This window comes from Vidua chalybeata, chromosome W (assembly GCF_026979565.1).
Source record: "Vidua chalybeata isolate OUT-0048 chromosome W, bVidCha1 merged haplotype, whole genome shotgun sequence".
In the NCBI taxonomy this organism is placed as follows: domain Eukaryota; kingdom Metazoa; phylum Chordata; class Aves; order Passeriformes; family Viduidae; genus Vidua; species Vidua chalybeata.
The window spans coordinates 263,808-282,975 of NC_071569.1; the positions used below are offsets into that span (position 1 = coordinate 263,808).

The 19,168-nt window shown below is 43.5% G+C and overlaps 1 protein-coding gene across 1 annotated transcript in view; it reads right to left on the bottom strand.

The window, feature by feature from the left end:
- LOC128802364 (ras GTPase-activating protein 1-like) overlaps positions 1-19,168 on the bottom strand; it is a 160,886-nt gene that overhangs the window by 106,986 nt on the left and 34,732 nt on the right. Inside the window, exons 4-6 of the mRNA XM_053968686.1 lie at positions 18,560-18,630; positions 3,848-3,965; positions 2,783-2,814 (exon numbers count right to left, since the gene is read on the bottom strand). Coding sequence (XP_053824661.1) covers positions 2,783-2,814; positions 3,848-3,965; positions 18,560-18,630 — 221 coding nt within the window. The remainder of the gene's footprint in view (positions 1-2,782; positions 2,815-3,847; positions 3,966-18,559; positions 18,631-19,168) is intronic.

Consider the following 19,168-nt stretch of genomic DNA (forward strand, 5'->3'; position numbering starts at 1 on the left):
GCTCTTTTAAGGATGCTTTGCCATGGACTAAAAGAGACAACAGTTCAGCTTCTCATCTTGGGATTACAGTCCCCCCCATTTTTTCCTGAGGCCAAGGGTCTAGGAACAGAGATCATCTTCTTCCTGAAGACAGAGGGCATCACTATTCCCTCTTCAGTTTTCCTCTGTTTTTGCCATTCTTATGCTGGTGGTTGCCGAAGCAGGTGTCTTTGGGTCACCACTGCATCCCCCTAAAATGCAGTCTCTATTGCAGGAGAATTTGGTTCAGTCTATGGTTAACAAGAAAAGTCTAGCCAAAAGCTACTCTATCATCTCTTCTCACCTAAAAATTTCTTCTTCTAACATCTCAGGTCCCGGACTGTCTCTCTTCTACTACAAATCAAGGAGGAGTAATATTTTACAAAGCCCTCATTTCCTAGGAAAGGGTTAAAAGTTCAGACTCTTTGGACGGCTGAATTCTCTTCTCAGCACTCTCGACTTCTACACTGGGCATCATCCCCCCCTTTCTTCTTCTCCTCTGCCGGCAAATTTCCAGGTGCCGTCAGGCTCTCTGTCACTTTCCCTCTGTGGGGGGGGAACAAAGGCATCTCCACTTCTCTCCACCCTTCCGTCCACAGGAGCTGGCTCGGTTCCAGACCCTCAGCCCCTCGGCCTACCTGGACAAGGCAGCGTGGCTTCCCCTCCCCCACCCAGCCTGAGGCTGGGCAGGGGAGAGTCTGCACTCTCTGACACCGGAACTAAAGAGCAGTTCCCCTGGGAGTTCTTGCTTTTAACCCCCTGTGTTCTCAGAGGTGTGTCCATACTTTCAGTGGTCACTCCAGGTGCCAATATCCAAACCTGACCACTGATTGGTTTGACCCAACTTCCTGAAAAAAAAAAATTCACTTCCATGTCAAACCACGACAACTCAGCACTGGTGAAGCCACAACTCAAATACCATGTCCAGTTCTGGGCCCCTCACTGCAAGAAAGGCATGTGCTGGAGCATGTCCAGAGAAGGGCAGCAAAGCTGGTGAAGGGTCTAGAGAGTAAGTCCTCTGAGGAGTGGCTGAAGGTACTGGGGTTGTTTAGCCTGGAGAAGGGGAGGCTCAGGGGAGACCTTACTGCTCTCTACAACTACCTGAAAGGAGGTTGCAGCCATGGTGGGGGTTGGCCTCTTCTACCAGGTAACTAGTGACAGGACAAGAAGACATAGCCTCAAGCTGTGCCAGGGGAGGTTCAGGTTGGACATCAGGAGGAATTTCTTCACAGAAAGGATTCTTACACATTGGAATGGGCTGCCCAGGGAGGTGGGAGTCACCCTCCCTGGAGGTGTTCAAGAAAGACTGGATGTGGCACTTAATGCTCTGGTCCAGTTGACAAGATGGTGATCAGTCAAAGGCTGGACTTGATCTCAGAGGTCTTTTCCAACTCAAATGATTCTGTGAAATAGCCCAAAATGGGACCAAACTAGGGCCTTAAAGGGAAAGTTGCACCAGGAGAGGTTTAGATTAGATATCAGGAAAAATTTCTTTATGGAAAGGGTGGTCAGGCATTGGAACAGGCTGCCCAAGGAAGTGGAGGAGTCACCATCCCTGGAAGTGTTCAAAAAATGTATGGATATGGCACTTGAGAACATGGTTTAGTGGTGAATATGGTGGTGCTGCTGGGTTGATGGTTGGACTTGATCTTAGAGGTCTTTTCTAACCTTAAAAATTCTGTGATTTTGTGTAAAACAAAGCCTCTTACACATAAAAAGGAGCTCTAGTTCTAACTTGCTTTCTATACTACCTTTACAGGAAAATCCCTGGCTATTGGAATATTTACAGAAATCCCTGCTTCCCCTGGAATCTTCTGAGCAACATGAGTAACTGAATTGAGTATCCAAGCTTCAAGATTCACTACAAACTACTTTGTTTAAAAAAAAAAAAGTTCCTGTATTTGAAGGCATCCCTACTAATGCTATGCTGCTATACCAAACTGACTAGCACAACTTTGAAAACCTGTAAACTTGAAGCCACACACCAACAATTTTCTTTCCCCTATTAGAAACAAAAACAAACAACCAAGAAAACACCACCAGAAGAAATGCCTTCTTCTAACATCAGTCCTTTGGAGACTGCAAACTGGGTAAAAAATACAGAAAGCAGAAGCTGCAATTATTACAAGCAAATAGAGGACAGATGAAGTTATCCAGCTACTAAAAATTTTCTCTTTCGTTCGCTGCTCATTTTTACAACAGAAAATCATATAACAATCAAGTTTCCTGTATCAATTAATTGTTCATTGTAAATTGTATTAGTTTTTTAAAATTATTTAACAAGTTGGAATTCACTGCAAACAAATTATTTTAGTGTCTCCTGATTTTCATTTAAAGTGCTAGCATATGAGGCTAGTATCAAGTGTTACTATTACACTATCATTCCTCTAAATGATACTTTGATCCCTCTCCTGCAGTTAGAGCTAAGCAGACCTGAAAAAAGGTTACCTCTAAGCTAAACTGTATGTGTATAAAAAATCCCCACAAATCAGAAGACACCACATCCTCCAGTGAATATATTCGAGGTAAAGTGATCACAGAGACTCATTCAAGATTTTCACTGTAAAACCCATTAACATTAGGCATAACTAATACAAGACTTCATGTCAATGACCTATGCAACTTCAACAGCTAGAACAGAAGAAAAGTTTTAAGATTAAAAAACAAGTACATTCAACTTTGGTTCACCTTCCCAATCTCATAGCTAAAGTTTACAAACAGTTGGTTTATGATTTGCTTTTAATAAAAACAAAAAAATCCTTACATTTTGCCTTCATGTGGATCTTCTTCTCTTCCCTAATAGGAAAATTAACATATTAGGTACATGACAACAGTATGCTTGAGTTTAGAAAAGTAAACTTCATAGGTTAAGACCTTTTGTAGAAATAACACTAACAAGTCCAAAACATTTTTGAACTAGATGGCTTATTGCATAGTTCATGGAAAGAGGTTTTCAACTTCATTCACTGGAATTCAGTGGAAATTCAGCCATAACACGTTATTTCAAAGGATTGTTTCTGTCACTCTTCAAGTCCTTCTTTACATGTAGTAACTTAAATCTAAATTTTGTGAATGTCAACCACTAATGTAGAAATGTATAGTTAGATACTCTAACACTACCATTTCAATTTAGCCATTCACATCCTGATACAGATGTGAGAACAGGTGAAGCAAACTTTACTAATAGCAATATACATATGCTGCAAAGCAAACATCATCAAGACTCCAAAGCAATGGTGAACTACTTTGGAAAAAAAGCATGTGGGAGGGTGGGGTGGGTGTTTTTGTCCATTAAATAATCTCTTATCCTGCAGTAAATCAATTATCTTTGTCACCCGATTAGCTTCCTGACTTAGCATAAACCCTTCTAGGTATAATTAACTCATCAGAATTTTGATATCCACACTTGGCCCTTAAAAAAAAGGAAAACAAAGACATACGGCAAAATTTGAGTCTATACATTTATGAATATTTCAAAGCAAGCAAACAAACAAAAAGAATATAACTGAATGACTAGCAAGTTATTTATCAGGACTGGTGAGTTTAAAAAACTGCTTAAAAAGTTCACAGTATCATTCATTTGCACATGAGCTTTTTTGGATAACAGGAAGAGGTACTTTGTTTGGATATTAAATTAGACAATGATTTGTTAAACTACTTAAAAACTGGCAGATTCAAATAATGCAAGAAGGTTTAGAAAAGTAGAAAAAGTCAGGCAGCTAAATGACACTAGTTTGGTTTAATTCAAATGTTAACTTCCACACACAACTAGCAAAAAATAAAAATCAAATCTCAGTTCTGCAACAGATTTGAATATAAAATTACTTACCACTTCTTCTACCAGGTCTTCTACTATAAGACCTTGTTCATCTGTCCGTAGGTTTGTAACCCACATCCAACCATCTTCCAATTCATTATGCACAATAAACATATCTCCTTTAAGGAAACTGAAGAGAGTTACAGTAAGACATATGTTAGAAGTACAATCATAATACAAAGTTTAATGAACACAGTGAATTCTTGAGCATAGTTTCAGAAAAACATTTGAGAAAATCTGACCATGAAAGATATATTTATTGGTATCCCAAGCACACCATGTGCATTTTTCACACAGTTTAAGTAGGTATGAATATCACATGAATGTTAATCTTTCTTTATTTTACATTTAGAATCTAATAGATATTTTAAAGTATGCTAAGGATGCATAAAACAAAAAAAAACACAACAACATTAGAAGATAGTAACATTCTTTTATCAAGAGGGACCAAATACTAAGCACAGGTAAAAACAATCAAAGATTTCCTTAATAGTCTAAAAAAATAATATTTCTACCAAAACCAAGATTTGTATAATAAAGCTGTCCCCGATTGAAAGGCAAGATGTATTCCATTTGCCATCTGTATGGCAGTTGTCTTCTGTTAAGTGGGCAGTTTTCCTTATGTCTTTCACAACCAATTCTCCCTCCGGGAAGACATCTGCTGATAATGGGCAATTGAATGTCACTGCATGACTGATAAGAACTATAACATCCCATTGTGAGATGCTCCACCCAGACGGAGGAGCCAAGCATTCCTAACTGGATATAATAAGGGTTTTTGGGACACCAGACTCAAGCTTTTCTGCTGGATTTCCAGGAGGACTGCAGCCATTCCAATTTGGATGGCTACCAACATCCTGACCAAAAGGGTGTCAGGTTGTATTCTGACTCTGTCAGTGGTTTTTCTTTTGTATTATTGCATGTATTTTGCTTTCTTTTTTCACTTTTCCTAATAAATTGTATTTCTGACTTGGAGTCTCTCACTGGTTTTGTTTTCAAACCATAACAAAAGCCTATGGAATATCTACCATTTAAGTATTTGGATATGAAGATAGGTGCTAAAAAGAAGATACAGAGCAGTTCCTTGAGAAGACATGCAAATAACTACAAATAAGAGTATAAATACAAAGCATTAAAACATTCAAAGGAGTTTCATTACTGGAAGATTAGTATAAGTTATTCCTTAAGTGTAATCCCAAACTCAGGTATACTGGTTTTCACTTGAATAAATTTCTTCATAGTAGCTCCTATGGGGGGGGACAGACAGTGTGCTTGGGGACTGGCTGGGCATCAGTCTATTGGTAGTATGCAACTGTTTTCATTTGCATAACTCGTTTTTCTTGGGTTTTATTTCCCTTTCTCTTTGTCAGTTGGTGGGTGGGTTTTTTCCCTTACAACATTTTTTTTAAATTTTATTTTTAATTATTAAAACTGTCTTTATCTCAACCCACAGATGTCTCATTTTTACCCTTCCAATTCTTCCCTCATCCTACCAGGATGGAGGGAGCAAGAAGCTTTGGGATGCTTAGCTGTCATCTGGAGTTAAACCACAACAGTCCTTTCTGATACCCAACAGGGTCCTCAAAGGGTTTGAGATAATAACATATTTTACCAGAAGGTATTAGAAGGAACTTATATCTGTTAACAGTTACTGGTCCCAATATTGATTTATCTGTTTTAAACATTAGTTTATCTGATCTGTGCCATGCTCCCTTTTTTACTGTACATGTAAGACTGGTTTTGGCTTTTGCAGTTTTCTGTGCTCTGTAGCACTTAGTGGTGCTGGAATATTTATTACTAAAACACTAGCCTTGAGCTTAATCTGCTATTTGGGCTCTGTACTGATTCCATCATTGTACTTCAGGAACTGTCTCATGGAGACAGAAAAAAATTACATTTCCTCCAAGAAGATTTTCATGGCAGAAATGGAGAATAGCACCATCACCACATTCTTGTGAATGTGCATTCTCCAAAAGCCTATGGGACCTAGGAAAGTTTGTGTTTCCTTCTTGTTGGTTGGTGGGGAGATTGCTGTGATCTTGTTGATGACATTGGTGGGAATCTGATGCCATCCATCTTGCCACTTTACTCCCAGGAACTGGATCTCTCAAGAAGGTCCCTTGACCTTGCTCTTCTTGATGGTGAAACTGGGTTTCAGGAGAATCTGGATGATTTTCTCTCCTTTTTTAAATACTTCCATTGTTGTGTTCCCCCACACAATGATGTCATCGATGTACTGCAGATGTTCTGGAGCCTCACCCTTTTCTCGTGCAGTCTGGATCAGTCCATGGCAGATGGTAGGACTGTGCTTCCACCCCTGGGGCAATCGGTTCCAGGTGTATTGCACTCCCCTCCAAATGAAGGCAAACTGAGGCCTGCATTCTGCTGCCAGAGGAATGGAGAAAAATGCATTGGCAGTATCGATAGTGGCATACCACTTTGCTGCCTTGGACTCCAGCTCTTACTGGAGCTCCAACATTGTTGGGGAAGATGAAACAGGAAAGCCTTATAAATATGATTGCCGGGCAAAAGATTTTGAGAATATAGAAACTATAATCAAGATTGAAATGAAAGCAAGCTTTGACATACCAGGCCTTAGTTACTGAACAACTGGAAAACAATGGTATGGCTGGCTGAAGGCAATCCCCTTTTGATGAAACAATACCCTCTGCTTGCAGACAGGCCCAAGGGTCAGAGCACACCCTACTAGCCTGGCAGAAGGGGTCCAAAGAGTAGTTTTTAGGGTTTAAAATGCAACGCAGTATGGTAATGTCATGATTCTTATAGGCTGTATGCAAATGCTACAGGATTTGTATCTTGTACTAGATTGGTTAGTGAAAATTAGAATATTCAGCACAGAAGAAGATTTATTGTATTGTAATGGGAACTTCCCTCTCTTACTCTTGCCCTCTCTTGCTCTTGCTCTTGCCTCTCTCTCTCTTGCTCTTTTGGGCCTGCTCCGAGCTGCAACTATCAGCTCTAAGTAGGGCCCCTGCACCCACACCCTTTATAACAAACCACATGTTCCAAGACCTGACTTAAGAGATCTCTCAACTCTGTCCATCCTGACCGTCCTACCAACCAACGCTCCTACACAAAATGTCTGGCACAGCAGTGCTCAATGGTGGAGTCACTTTACTCAAGGCATGATAGTCCACAGTCAATCTCCATTCTCCTTCAGATTTGCGCACAGGCCAAATGGGGCTGTTGAAGGGTGGGTGGGTTTTGCTGACCATCCCTTGGCTCTCCAGCTCTCGGATCATCTTATAGATGGGAATCACAGCATCTCAAGTTGTTCTGTATTGTCGGTGGTGCACTGTCAAAGGGGCAATTGGTACTCGTTGCACTTCCCCCTTCAGTAGTCCTACTGCAGATGGGTCTTCTGATAATCCAGGCAAGGTGTTCAACTGTTTAACACCCTCTGTCTCTACAGATGCTATCCCAAAAGCCCACCTGAGTCCCTTTGGGTCTTTGAAATACCCACTTTAGAGGAAGTCTATGCTCAAAAGTCATGGGGCCTCTGGGCCAGTTACAATAGAGTGTTTCTTCCACTCATTTCCAGTCAGGCTCACCTCAGCTTCCACAAAAGTCAAATCCTGTGATCCCCCTGTCATTCCAGCAATAGAAACAGATTCTGCCCCCACATCTCAATGGGATTAATGTGCACTGCGCACCAGTGTCGACCAAGGCCTCATATTTTTGTGGTTCTGATGTGCCAGGCCTACAAATCCACACAGTCCAAAAAACACGTTTTTCCCTAGCCTCTACATGACTAGAGGCAGGACCCCTGTAAGTCTGGCTACCCTTCTTTCCCTGGGTGTGTCTTGGAGGTTCCTTCAAGGTAATCGGACATATCGTCATCATCATCATACCTGGCAGTTTGGCTATGGGCTACTGGAGCTGCTTTTTTGGTGGAACCTCCTCTCTGAGTCTTGCTGTCCTGCAGTTCACACACACATTGTGCCAGAGCAGCAGTAGATTTTCCATCCCACCTCCTCATATTTTCTCCACAATCACACAGGAAAAACCACAACTCAGCTCGTGGGGTGTACCTTCTCTTCCTGTCCAGGGGATGCCTGTGTTCGGTACCAGAACTTCTGATCTGTACTGCTGAGTTCTGGAGAAGGTCCTCTTTAATCTCCTCCCTGAGTTTCTTGTGATTCTCCTCTATCTTGTCTTCCAGTTTCTGCATACGCGTTTCCACAGCTGCAATTCTTGCATATGTTGGGCCATGCACAGCATCTGCATATGCTCGGAGCTTCTTTGCCATATCAAGCATGATCTCCTCCCTGTCATCCCACTTCATTATTGCTAAAGCAGAAGCATATTCTTATGGCCCAAGTCGTACAAGTTTTTGCCACATCAAGGATGTATATGGTACCAAGTCTGGATTTGCAGTGTTTAGGTCATCTGAGAAGACAATCTCTGCCACTGCCATTTCTCTCAAGTGCTGAATCCCATATACTATGGTCTTCCACTGGGTTTGCTGCATATAGAGATCGTCTGCACACAGGTATCTTTGTGCCACACTTCCCAGGACCCGTGCCAGAGACTATGAGGGTTAGCCTCCCTCATAATTCCTTGGTCGATAACTGGATCATGTGACAGGGATCCCAAATGCCTCACTTCAGTACTGGCCAGAATTGTAGCCTCACCTGCAGCGCCCCAAAGACGGACTAACCAACTAATTATAGATTCATCAGGTCATCAAGTGTAATCCTTTCTTAGGCCACAAAGGTCCTTCAGGGAAAAGGACTCAATAGTGACTTCTGATCTTCTGTCAGTTGCTTTGACTCCGAATTTTGTGTCAGGAATTGGCATTGAGGGTCCTTCCCCTGGATCATCATCGTTGATCACTGCTCAATCAGTTTTGCTTGTGTGCTTCTTTCCTGCGGTGACTGCCAGTGGCTTAGGCTCACTGTCTGGTTTAGCTACGGGCTTAGGCGCACTGTCTAGTTTAGCTACAACTTGAGTAGCTGGGGTGGTGGCGGCAGCCTGAGTGACTGGGGTAGCTGCTGATTTATCTCCCTGCCCCCCTGCCTCTATCTGCTGCCCTACAGTATCTAGCAGCATGCAATAAGCATAGGCCAGGGCCCAGCTTATTGCAGTGAGCTTTTTCTCCTTAGAGTCATCATAGCACTTTTCTTTCAAGTATATCCCCACTTCAGCTGGGTTCTGAATTTGTTGACGTGTAAAGTCCCAGGCTATAGGGTCAGAAAACTCCTTCAGGGTATGGCCCATATCCTCCCATTCTCTACACCACTGCAAAGTTTCCACGCCTGAGTCTACTCTTGGGTCAGGGGTCTCATCAGCTCCTCTGGACATCTCAGCCCACATTCAAGAGAAGTTGCAGACCATATAGAGGAAGCATACCACATTAAATACCAGGAAGGTGGTCTCTTTAACATTCAGGGGAAACAGAACATTCTCAAAAGGTGACATAACAGATTCAAAGGAGAAGGAAAGGAAAGGCTAAAAAGTTTCATCCCCTGCTCCTCCTCTATCAAATTGGGTGCAATTATTAACAAACCCCCAAAACATGCTACTGGAACTGGGACATAGGGTAGGATGAAGAAACCATAAACCATACATATCTGGCACAGACTTCAGGACCTTTGTAAACTCCCTATAAATCATTATCACCAAGCCCAGCACAATACCTATTGTAATCCGTGTCCCTCTACTGTAAAAACTATGTGTTAGGGAAAATACTGGAGCTATCTCCGGATAAGAAAATAAGCCTAGGGACTAGAAAGGTATTAAAACCTCAAAAAAGCCTAGGGACCAGAAACACATAAAGGCCTCCACCCAGAGAGACATTATGAATTCATGCAACATGGCTACTGACTGCTTTATCCCACTACAAAGTAAGCACAACCAAAATACAATCAGTACAGGTTTTTTCCACTTTCTCGAGCCCCACGTTGGGTGCCAAAAAATGTATTTGTCCTGGTTTAGGGCAAATTTGGGAGAAAACCTGCAAAGGGGTTCCTCTAGAAAGCAAATTGAAGTGGCCCCTCCCCCAACTGGTTTGGGAAAAGATTTCCTTGGAGAAAAGTGGAAAAAACGCTGTTTATTTAAGAGGCAAAGCATTCACCAGCACAAAAAAAAGAACAATATTAAACAATAAAACCTCTCGTCGCTCCAAAGAGATGACAAACTCAGAAAGTCCCCTTCGTGGGCTGCAACTTAGCTCACTCAGTCTGTTATCAGTCCCTCCAATGCTGGAAATGCTGTGGCCCGGGCCAGGCCCCGATGGGCCACAGGTGTGAGCTCCTGGTGCTCTTCTGAGTTTTCAGTCCAGAGCAGGTTCAAACAGTTCCAAGAAAAAGAAAAACAACAGTCCAGGGAACTTCTCTACCTCAACTAGCTAAAAACTATCTAAAACCACAGGAAAGCTCTCTCCTGCCATCTGTCCATTCTGCAGACGACACAATCCAGAAGAAGGATGCAGAGGACTTAGTGCAGTTCCCGAAAACAAGCTGCACACTCCTTCTCTCCTCACTCCTCCCTCTCAGAACCAGTCTTAACGGTGCAAAATTTATTTCTGGGCTAAACAGATGAAGAGGGATACAATTCAGTATCATAAAGTCACCCTAGGACACCTCCCTTTATAGTTTTAACCAATCCCTTTCCACCAATAAGGAGAAACTAATACGAGTAGATATAAGTGAAAAAATAGCAGTTTACTAAAAAAACAAAATAGCAACAGGCAAAAAAATAACAGTAATAGATACTAGTTACAAAATTGCTTAAATCTTGCAGAGACCTCAGGAACAAAGAGAAACTCAAAATGGCAGAGTAACCCCTTCCCTAAGATGACGTTCTCTGTAAGCAACCATGTGTGGGGAGGCAAAGGGAAAAGATGGCAGACAAACCCTTCTCAGCTCAACCTTCCCCCTGGAACAAAAAAATGGGAAGGTAGTATGGATATTCTCAGTTCAGTCAGAGAGAAAAAGAGAAAGATTTCTGCCAGGCTAAGCCTGGGAAATAGTACGGGAGGAATGTAAACAATGCATTATCTTGTTTTCTGTTCATATTGTTTATAGATATGTTGGGGAAGATGAAATAGCAAAGCCCTATAAATATGATGGCCTGGCAAAAGAGTCAGAAAATACAGATATTGAGATGAAAACAAAGTTTGAAATACCAAACCTTAATTACTGAGCATCTCGAAAACAATAATACAGCCAAGCTGAAAGCAATCCCCCCTTCTGATAGATCCTAAGGTCAAATGGAATGTTCTGTATCACCCCCCAATGTATGGTTCATCCCATACCTGTAACCCTCCCCTGAAGTATCAGGTATCTGTAACCCCATTGGCCCAAGTCCTGTCCCAGCCCACCTTGAAGCCCCCTGATAAGGTGTGGCCAAGGGACCGGACGCTCTCTTGGACCTTCCTCTTGGGACGCTCACCTGAGATTCTCTCTCTCTCTCTCTCCCCCCCCGCTCGCCCTGGGCCTGCCACGAGTTGCGGCTGGCAACTCCAAGCAGGGCCCTTCACCCTTTCCAATAAACCCTATGTTCTAAAGACCTGGCTTCAGAGATCCTTCATCACCACCCATCCAAACCGTCCTGGAGCCCAGCAGTCCCCGCAAGATATGTTCTGCCACACTGACCTAAGTCCAGTGTACCAATCAGGTGAAATGTTTTTACTCTAAGACCAATGGAATTAATGTTCACGATGTTCTCTATAAAAGAGAGATGTACTTTTGAATAAATGATCATTCTTTGCCTTCTGAACATGGAGTCTCATCATTTCCGTCCCTGCCTCAACAGCGACATCTGGTGACCCCTCATGGAATCGCAGCACAGCCAGGGCATGTCTTTAAGGGTGCGGCCTGGTGGCCTTTTGCGATCGGACACCTTTGCCCTCTTGAGTGAGGTAATGCTGAAACCTCGTGTCTTCTGGAGAAGACTTGGTCCTGTTCGGACCGCGGGTTGGCTCTTAGAAGCCAAGAACTGAGCGGGACAGTTTTCCCTGAAATAGCAGACTGTCTGTCTCTTGAAGTGGATGTCTGCTAAGGGAGGGTTTCCTTGGAAATGGGGAACCAACTTTCTATGGCTGAACGGTTGCTTCTGTCCTCCTGACAGGGTTGTATCCCTCAGCTGGGGGTCCCAGTGTCCAATGCCCAGCTCGTTGTACTCCTGGGTTGGGCTCGGGACCATGGATTTTCTGCGGATCTCAGGCACGCCTTGGATCGGAGAATTTGGGGCGACTTGGGTCGTTGCCTCATGATGGAGTTGAACAAGGGGGACGCAATAGAGTATGGGCCCCGCCCCCCTGTACTGCTGGGACTGGCAATGGCGCCTTTGACCCATCCCCTGGCACACCCCCTGCCGCCTGCGAGGGCTCCGGCTTTGCTGACGGGACAGACGCAACTACCTCTCGGTCCTCCCCCCTGCGCACCGTGCGGACTGGCTGATTTGATGTCCTTTGCAGTGCCAGTGCCTGTTGTGCCACCCAGCGCTTTGGCAGCAGCAGCTTTGCCTCTCACTCCACCCACTGCTCTGGACGAAGTGGTCAGTTTTTCCGTGTTTTGGCCGGCACGGAGCCGACCGCCGGCGCCACCCACCCTGGGACCAACAGAGTTGCCGCGGCCAACACCGCCAGGACCACTCCCGAGAGAAGTCGCCGCAGTCGTGCCACCGCCTGTGATGGGAGGAGCCACTGAGCCGCCAATCACGGCTCCGGTCCCCACCCCATCACTGGTGACTGCCCTCCCCATCCCGGGAGCTGTGGGCTCGGAGGGTGTGCCTGGTTCTTCTGCTTCACGGTCAACGGCTGCTTCTTCTGCCTCTGTGCCTCCCACCAGCTCACCACCACCTCTGCTTCCCCCAGACTGCCCCGAGCTGTGTCCCTCTGAGGCAGAGGCAGGGGCACTGAGAGGGAGCACTGGCTTGGTCGGCAGCAGCATCGCTGCTGCTGGTACTGTGCCTGGGGATGGGGATGGGGCTGCAGATCAGGGAGCTGGTCAACAATCGATTGTATCGTGGGTGAGGGCAGACACACTGGGAGAGAGGAGCAGCCCCTTGTACTGGGCAGGCATGGGCGGTACCAAGAGACCCAAAGCGAGGGTGGAATTTTATATTCCCGGGAAAACCTCCCCTGCCCGCACCCTGCGTGTCCTGCTCCTGTTCTCAGAGCGGAAGGAGCGGGATCCCAAGAAGCTGTGGCTTGATCCATGGCCGGGTGGGGCGGGAGGAAGGCGAAAAGCCAAAGGAATTGCCGGGACTCTGGCAACCTGGTGGGGGCGGGCACCAAAAAATAAGGTTGGAATGGGTCGCCCATCTGCGGGTGGCCATGGGGTGTCCCAGGGACCCCAGATCCAGGGGCCCCAAGTGATACCAATGAGAAGCTGGGGAGAGAGACCGAGCCGCGTGGATCTTGGCTCCGCAGAGAGCCTGGGCTCCCTGCCCCCCCGGCCAGGTCTGGGGCACTTGACCTGGCTCCCTGGGCCAGGTCCCCCGCCTCGCCCAGCACCACAGCGTCCTAAAGCCTGCCAGTGCTGCTGGCTCTTTTGGAAAAAAAAAAAAAAAAAAGGTGGAAAGAGCAGCGTCTTCACTGACAGCTCAAAGTACTGGAAAGTCACGAATCAGCCTCGGCCCAAGTGATTGAATTAAGGGCTGTGGCCAGGGCATTTCAGAGATTTCTCAACTGTTTCTGAATTTGGTCAATTCTACTCAATTGTTTTGAAAACTTTGAGGATGCAATTTGGACGTGAGTTCAATTTTATAACTCAAGTTGTTCACTGAGGACATGACTGCATGGGCCAAAAGCCTTGCATGATTCTTCTATCAAGTGCACACACCTTGCAAAAGCAATTTGATGAATGCCAACCAAGGCTTGACCTGCTGCACCTTACTGACTGGGATAAATCCCAGAGGCCTAAAGGCTTTGCAGCTGTGGCAAACAGATATTACTCATCTTGCCAAATTCCAAATTTGGCTGATTTGGGTATGTGCATGTGTTTGTTAATACCTTCTTTTCTGTCATGTGGGCAGCTGCTCACACTGGGAAATGGGTTTTGACAAGTTGGACTGCCAGTCCTTTGGCAGACTGACAATGAGTTGTTACTATCCTAGAGTTGGTAACTGATTTCTTGGAATTTATAATATAAGTTTGGAATCTCTTCGACCGTTCTGAGCCAATATCCAATTGAGGTTTTGATTGACAGTTGATAAAACTCTTGAGCTGTGTTTGTTCTTTTTCCTGCAAAGGGCCCTACAGGAGGGTGACAAACACCACCTTCTTCTTTAAACAAAAAGGGGGAATTGTGGATATTCTCAGTTCAGTCAGAGAGAAAAAGAGAAATATTTCTGCCAGGCTAAGCCTGGGAAAAAGTCCATGAGGAATGTAAACAATCTATTATCTTGTTTTCTGTTCATATTGTTTATAGATATGTTCTGCCACACTGACCTAAGTCCAGTGTACTAATCAGGTGAAATGTTTTTACTCTAAGACCAATGAAATTAGTCTTCACTATGTTCTCTATAAAAGAGTGTCCTAGGGTGACATTATGGTGCTTGTATCTTCAGTCGTGTGTTCTGTTAATGCTTGATGTTATGTTCTGTGCCTTCAGGACTGGCTCCGAAAAGTGAAGGTGTGTTTTGTCTTATTATCAGCTGGCTCACCTCCCCCCACGGTCTGTGTCTAGGAGAGAGGATAGGGCTTGCTTGCTTGCTGGCTTGCTTTCGCTTTGCTCTAGCTCCTGCTTTTTGCTTTTGCCCTTGCTTTTTCCTTTCCCTTTCCTGAATACCATTCAAACCTGCTCCAGACTGGGACCTGGGAAACACCGAGAGTCTGCATTTTGTGACCTGCAGCAGCCATCCCCAGCGCCGGAGACTGATAACTGGGCGAACACTCCCAGGAGAGACTTTCTGAATTTGTCATCTCTTCAGAGCGGTGAAAGAGTTTTTGTCATCTGGTGTTGTTTTTGTGCCAGGGAGTGTTTCTGTCTGTTAAATAGACAGGTTTTTTTTCCACTTCTCTCCAAGGAAATTCTTCCCGAACCAGGTGGGGGGGAGGGGCCGTGGGGGTTTGCTGTCTCGGGGGGGCTCCTCCTGGAGGTTTTCTCCCAAATTTTCCCTAAACCAGGACAAAGAGACTTTTGAATAAACGATCATTCTTTGCCTTCTGACCATGGAGTCTCATAATTCCCGTCCCTGCCTCAACAGCGACAAGGTAGGAGCTTACAAAGCAGCTCTAGTGGCAGATGGGAATTGCTGGCATGTGTGAGGTCAGTGCTGCTACTTGCTGCCACCTCCTGCTACCCACTGGACTGTGCCGGTGTTGGTGCTGCTGTCTTGGGTCCTGTTCTGATGGGGAGGAGGAAAAGAAAATGAACTCTCAAGCACGAATGAGTGGTGGCCCAACCCCAGCCCAGCTGCAGCTTCGTGCTGCCAATAGGTGTTGCAAATTTCACTCTGAAATACTTTTTGATTGTGAAATGCCGTTTTTCAGGTTGCTACTGTTGCGAGTAGAGCCAAAAGGCAAGAAGGAGCTCTGCTTGAGCAACTCTAACTTTTTTAAATGGCCCTGACAACCCCCTGGCCTCATGATTCTGTTTCTGTCTGTGCTACCAGGCCTTAAGGAGACAGTAACATTTTTGGGCACAGATAGATATAGAAAACAATAACATTTTGGGTTACCCAGGACACAAGGCATGTAGGAAAATGTGGGCAGGTATCTAGAAAGGTTGCCACATCCAGTGGTCTAAGACTTCACTCCCAGATCCTGATGAAGTAATAGAATGTTTGAAAAAAGATATTCCAAAAGAGGCACAACTTATCACACTCTACTGGGGCCTGGCCTGCACCAGCCAACACTGTTTAGAACTGTTCAGCACCTTCAAGGAAAGGGTCTTCTGGATCTGAAAACATACCAAATGACACTGTTATAGATGAGTAATAGTTGGCTCTCACAATTAAGGGATGAATATTATGTGTATGTTAAGATGTATAGTGATGTTATTGTAATACGCCCTCCCATAGTCCTCTTTCCCCTCCCCCTTTTAATAGCCTCAGTAGTCAAGGCATTTAGAGAGGACCAGCTTGTTACCAGGAGGCGTGGCGTAACAACACCTGACCTCCAATCAAAATGTAAGAAAGTAATCTCCACCAATGGACAGCAGAAAAAGAGTTGACTGACAAAACTTTAGGAGAGGCTAAGGGTATAAAAGGCAGAACATCCATTTTATAGATGAGCACATGGCTGATAATCACGGAGGCTCCCAGTGCTGTAATTTTTCCTTATTCTGTCCTTTGTTGTATTTTTTGTTAAGGTTTAATAAACCTTTTAAAATTTTAAAAGTGAGGGTCATTTCTCACAACACTGTGACTTAATCAGAGACCCATCCTTCAACTATATCAGTCACCTCTATAATTAAAAAGAAACAAAGAAAGTGGAAGTCAACTCATTCAGTAAGGGATGAAGCTGCTTCTCCTAAGAGGCAGCAGCAGAGCAGTCACAAGAACAGAAGAGGAAAGAATGAAATCATAAATGAGACAGAAACCATACAATCCCTATCCCTAAGCAAGCAGTGAGAGATGTGAAGCCATCAATCAGGTGAACAAATTGTCAGCTAGTTATTCTGATGCTGGGATATTGGAGCCAAACATCAGGAATTAGAGGGTAAGGAAACCTAGCAGCTGGGATCCCTTGTTAGGAATAAGGTCACTGACAAAAGGATTGTAAAAGGGGCAGGAATCTTTGGAAGCAGCTTTCATCGACTGTGGACAGATATTTCATCAAGGAAGGACCTACAAATTCCCAAAGCAAGGTGATCACCACTGGGGGAGGTATCCAGTATCTGAGGGAATTAACTGTGGTGGAGGTATGTGACAACCAGGTATCCAACGAGCCATGTGAAAACCCATGCACATAGCCCATGTGGTGAAAGTTTGTATTAAGTGCACCAACACTGTATACCAACAACCTGGCAGCAATGAGCTGGAGAGACACAAGAACACCAACTGTGGTTGGATTGGCCAGCCAACTTGAGAATTCAAAGAGAATCTCACTTCCTCCCTGTATCTCAGCTGTGGAGAAATTGTTCCAACAATTGTCCCAGCAATTAAAGAAGGATAAGTCTTCCTCACCCATAGTGACCAACATCTTGGCTATTAAGAGTCAACCTTTTTGTATTCAGGGAGAAGTTTATCAGTGACACACACCATATGCCACCTTGTGGTTCTATCTGTCATGACCGGGGGAGGACATAAGGAAGTGGGATGGTGAACCTACATGGAGACTAGAAGCTCAAGTACAAGAAGTGCAAGAAAAAACAGCAGCGAAAAGGCATCCATCCAGGAAAATTACTGCCCTACTGTCTGTTGGTGCTTAGTTGCTGGCCAGGGTTAAACCATAACATCGGGTCATATGAAAACCTTTCACTGGAGCACAGGGGGACTTCTCAATCAAGTCAAATGATGTATCAGGGACACAGGCAATAGCTACACAGTACTGAAGTTCATCAACTACAAAAATTAGATAGCAATTTTCTACTGAACATCTCTTGAGAGGGTGTGATAGATGCACCCACTCTGAATGAACAGTATTAATCACCATTTAATAATTGTTTAATCATTAATAAAACCCTTTTAGTTAACCCCACAACGACGACTTCTTTTAATAATTAATCAGTGACAGAGTAACAAAAAATGCATTAACTTGAGCACAAAGTAAAAAGCAAGAATAAATAAAGCCTAATGAAAATACTTAGAATGACTTCAGCTACTAATGAACCTAAATCTTAACAATGTACAATAGACAGCAAAGCCATCCTATATCAGTTGTTATTGTTTGAAATGCTTCAAGCTTTCTAAATATTAATTATTACATTAAAATTAAGTCAAGATTCCCTGAAATACATAACATCTTCAAGAGTACATTACAGGAGTAAAATACATTAATTTGACCTAAAACAGTGTACTTTGTATCAGTTTTGCTATGAACAGACTATTTTACCATGCAGATCTCAGAAACCCAGCCAGACACAGAACTTTACAATTTCCTGTAATTCCTGTTACCATAGCAGAGTAATGAAATACTTTTTCCTCTTAAGTTGGTAGATGCAATTAGGCATTTACTGGACTTGATGGATGCTATTATGCACAATAATAGAAAGAAGCCCTACTTTCAATATACAATTAGGGAGTTCCCTCCTGTCTTACTGCCTTATTGTATGCTTAGAAGAAGGTCTTCTCAAAGATGAATATCCTCAAAGTGTTTTTTTATAGAGATCAGAATGGACTGGATAAATTTTCACCCTGATGAGGATATAAAGCTGTCATATACTTTTTCTCTATAATCTTAGGTTAATAGTCCTATCGAGAACCTTATTCCAAATTACACCAGCATGTTCTATCAACTTGGGAAACCAAGAAAGTCTCATCAGAAATTACTACAAACATCTTTCAAATCTGGCTTTTTGTTTTTCATCTGGAAGAAAACTGATATCTCAGGAAAGCAGTATTAATTCCAAGCAACTAGTATATGTTCTTCCATTAGATACAGGACTGTTGGTTTTGCATCTTTTCCACATAATATATGTAGTGGAAGAAAAAAAAAAAAAAGGCAGGCATCATACCTTTAACCTCTTAGAGCATTAAGTCTAAGATGCAGTTGGAAAGTATTTGCATAGTGAACTTATACCGAAATCATTAAGTTTTATAAATACTCCAAGAATTTCACATGTGCTTCTACCTATTATTAAAACATACCTTATTTCATCAGTTTCTGGCACTTTGGTGTAAGGTAGAATTGCTCGAACTCTCCTTCTATCTTCCACAGGCTACAGTTTTAGAGAAGAGTTCAAAGATATTAATTTTCCCTTTCATTCCAGTGTAGCTTCCTCTCCCCAACATTATGCTATTCTGAGGCAAAAGACTGGTAATAGTAATTTGTATCCCTTTGCTAGTTTTAAGTTTTTAAAGGGTCAAAAATAGTAAGAGCTGGAAATGCTCAATTCCTAAAGTTATCTACAAAAGCCTTCATTTTGGTTCTAGCCTGTAACATTAACAATCATGTTATCTCCAAAAGTCAAATTACCAACAATGTAATTCCCATGAAAGAGCACTTTACAACTTACTTCCTCTTAGTGGAAATTTGTGAAAATTTAACATTCAGAAACATCTTTATTCGGGAGGAGGGGGGCATTACTCATACTGATAATTACTGATATTGTCTTAAGGATAGTCACTTGAAAGAAACAGCTTTCAGGAGCTTTGGCTTTTTCAAGGATGTGTATTTCAAAATCTTTGCTAGAAAACAGTAATATTATTTTGATATCATTTATTAGGTCTGTGTAAAACCCTACATTATATTGGTGC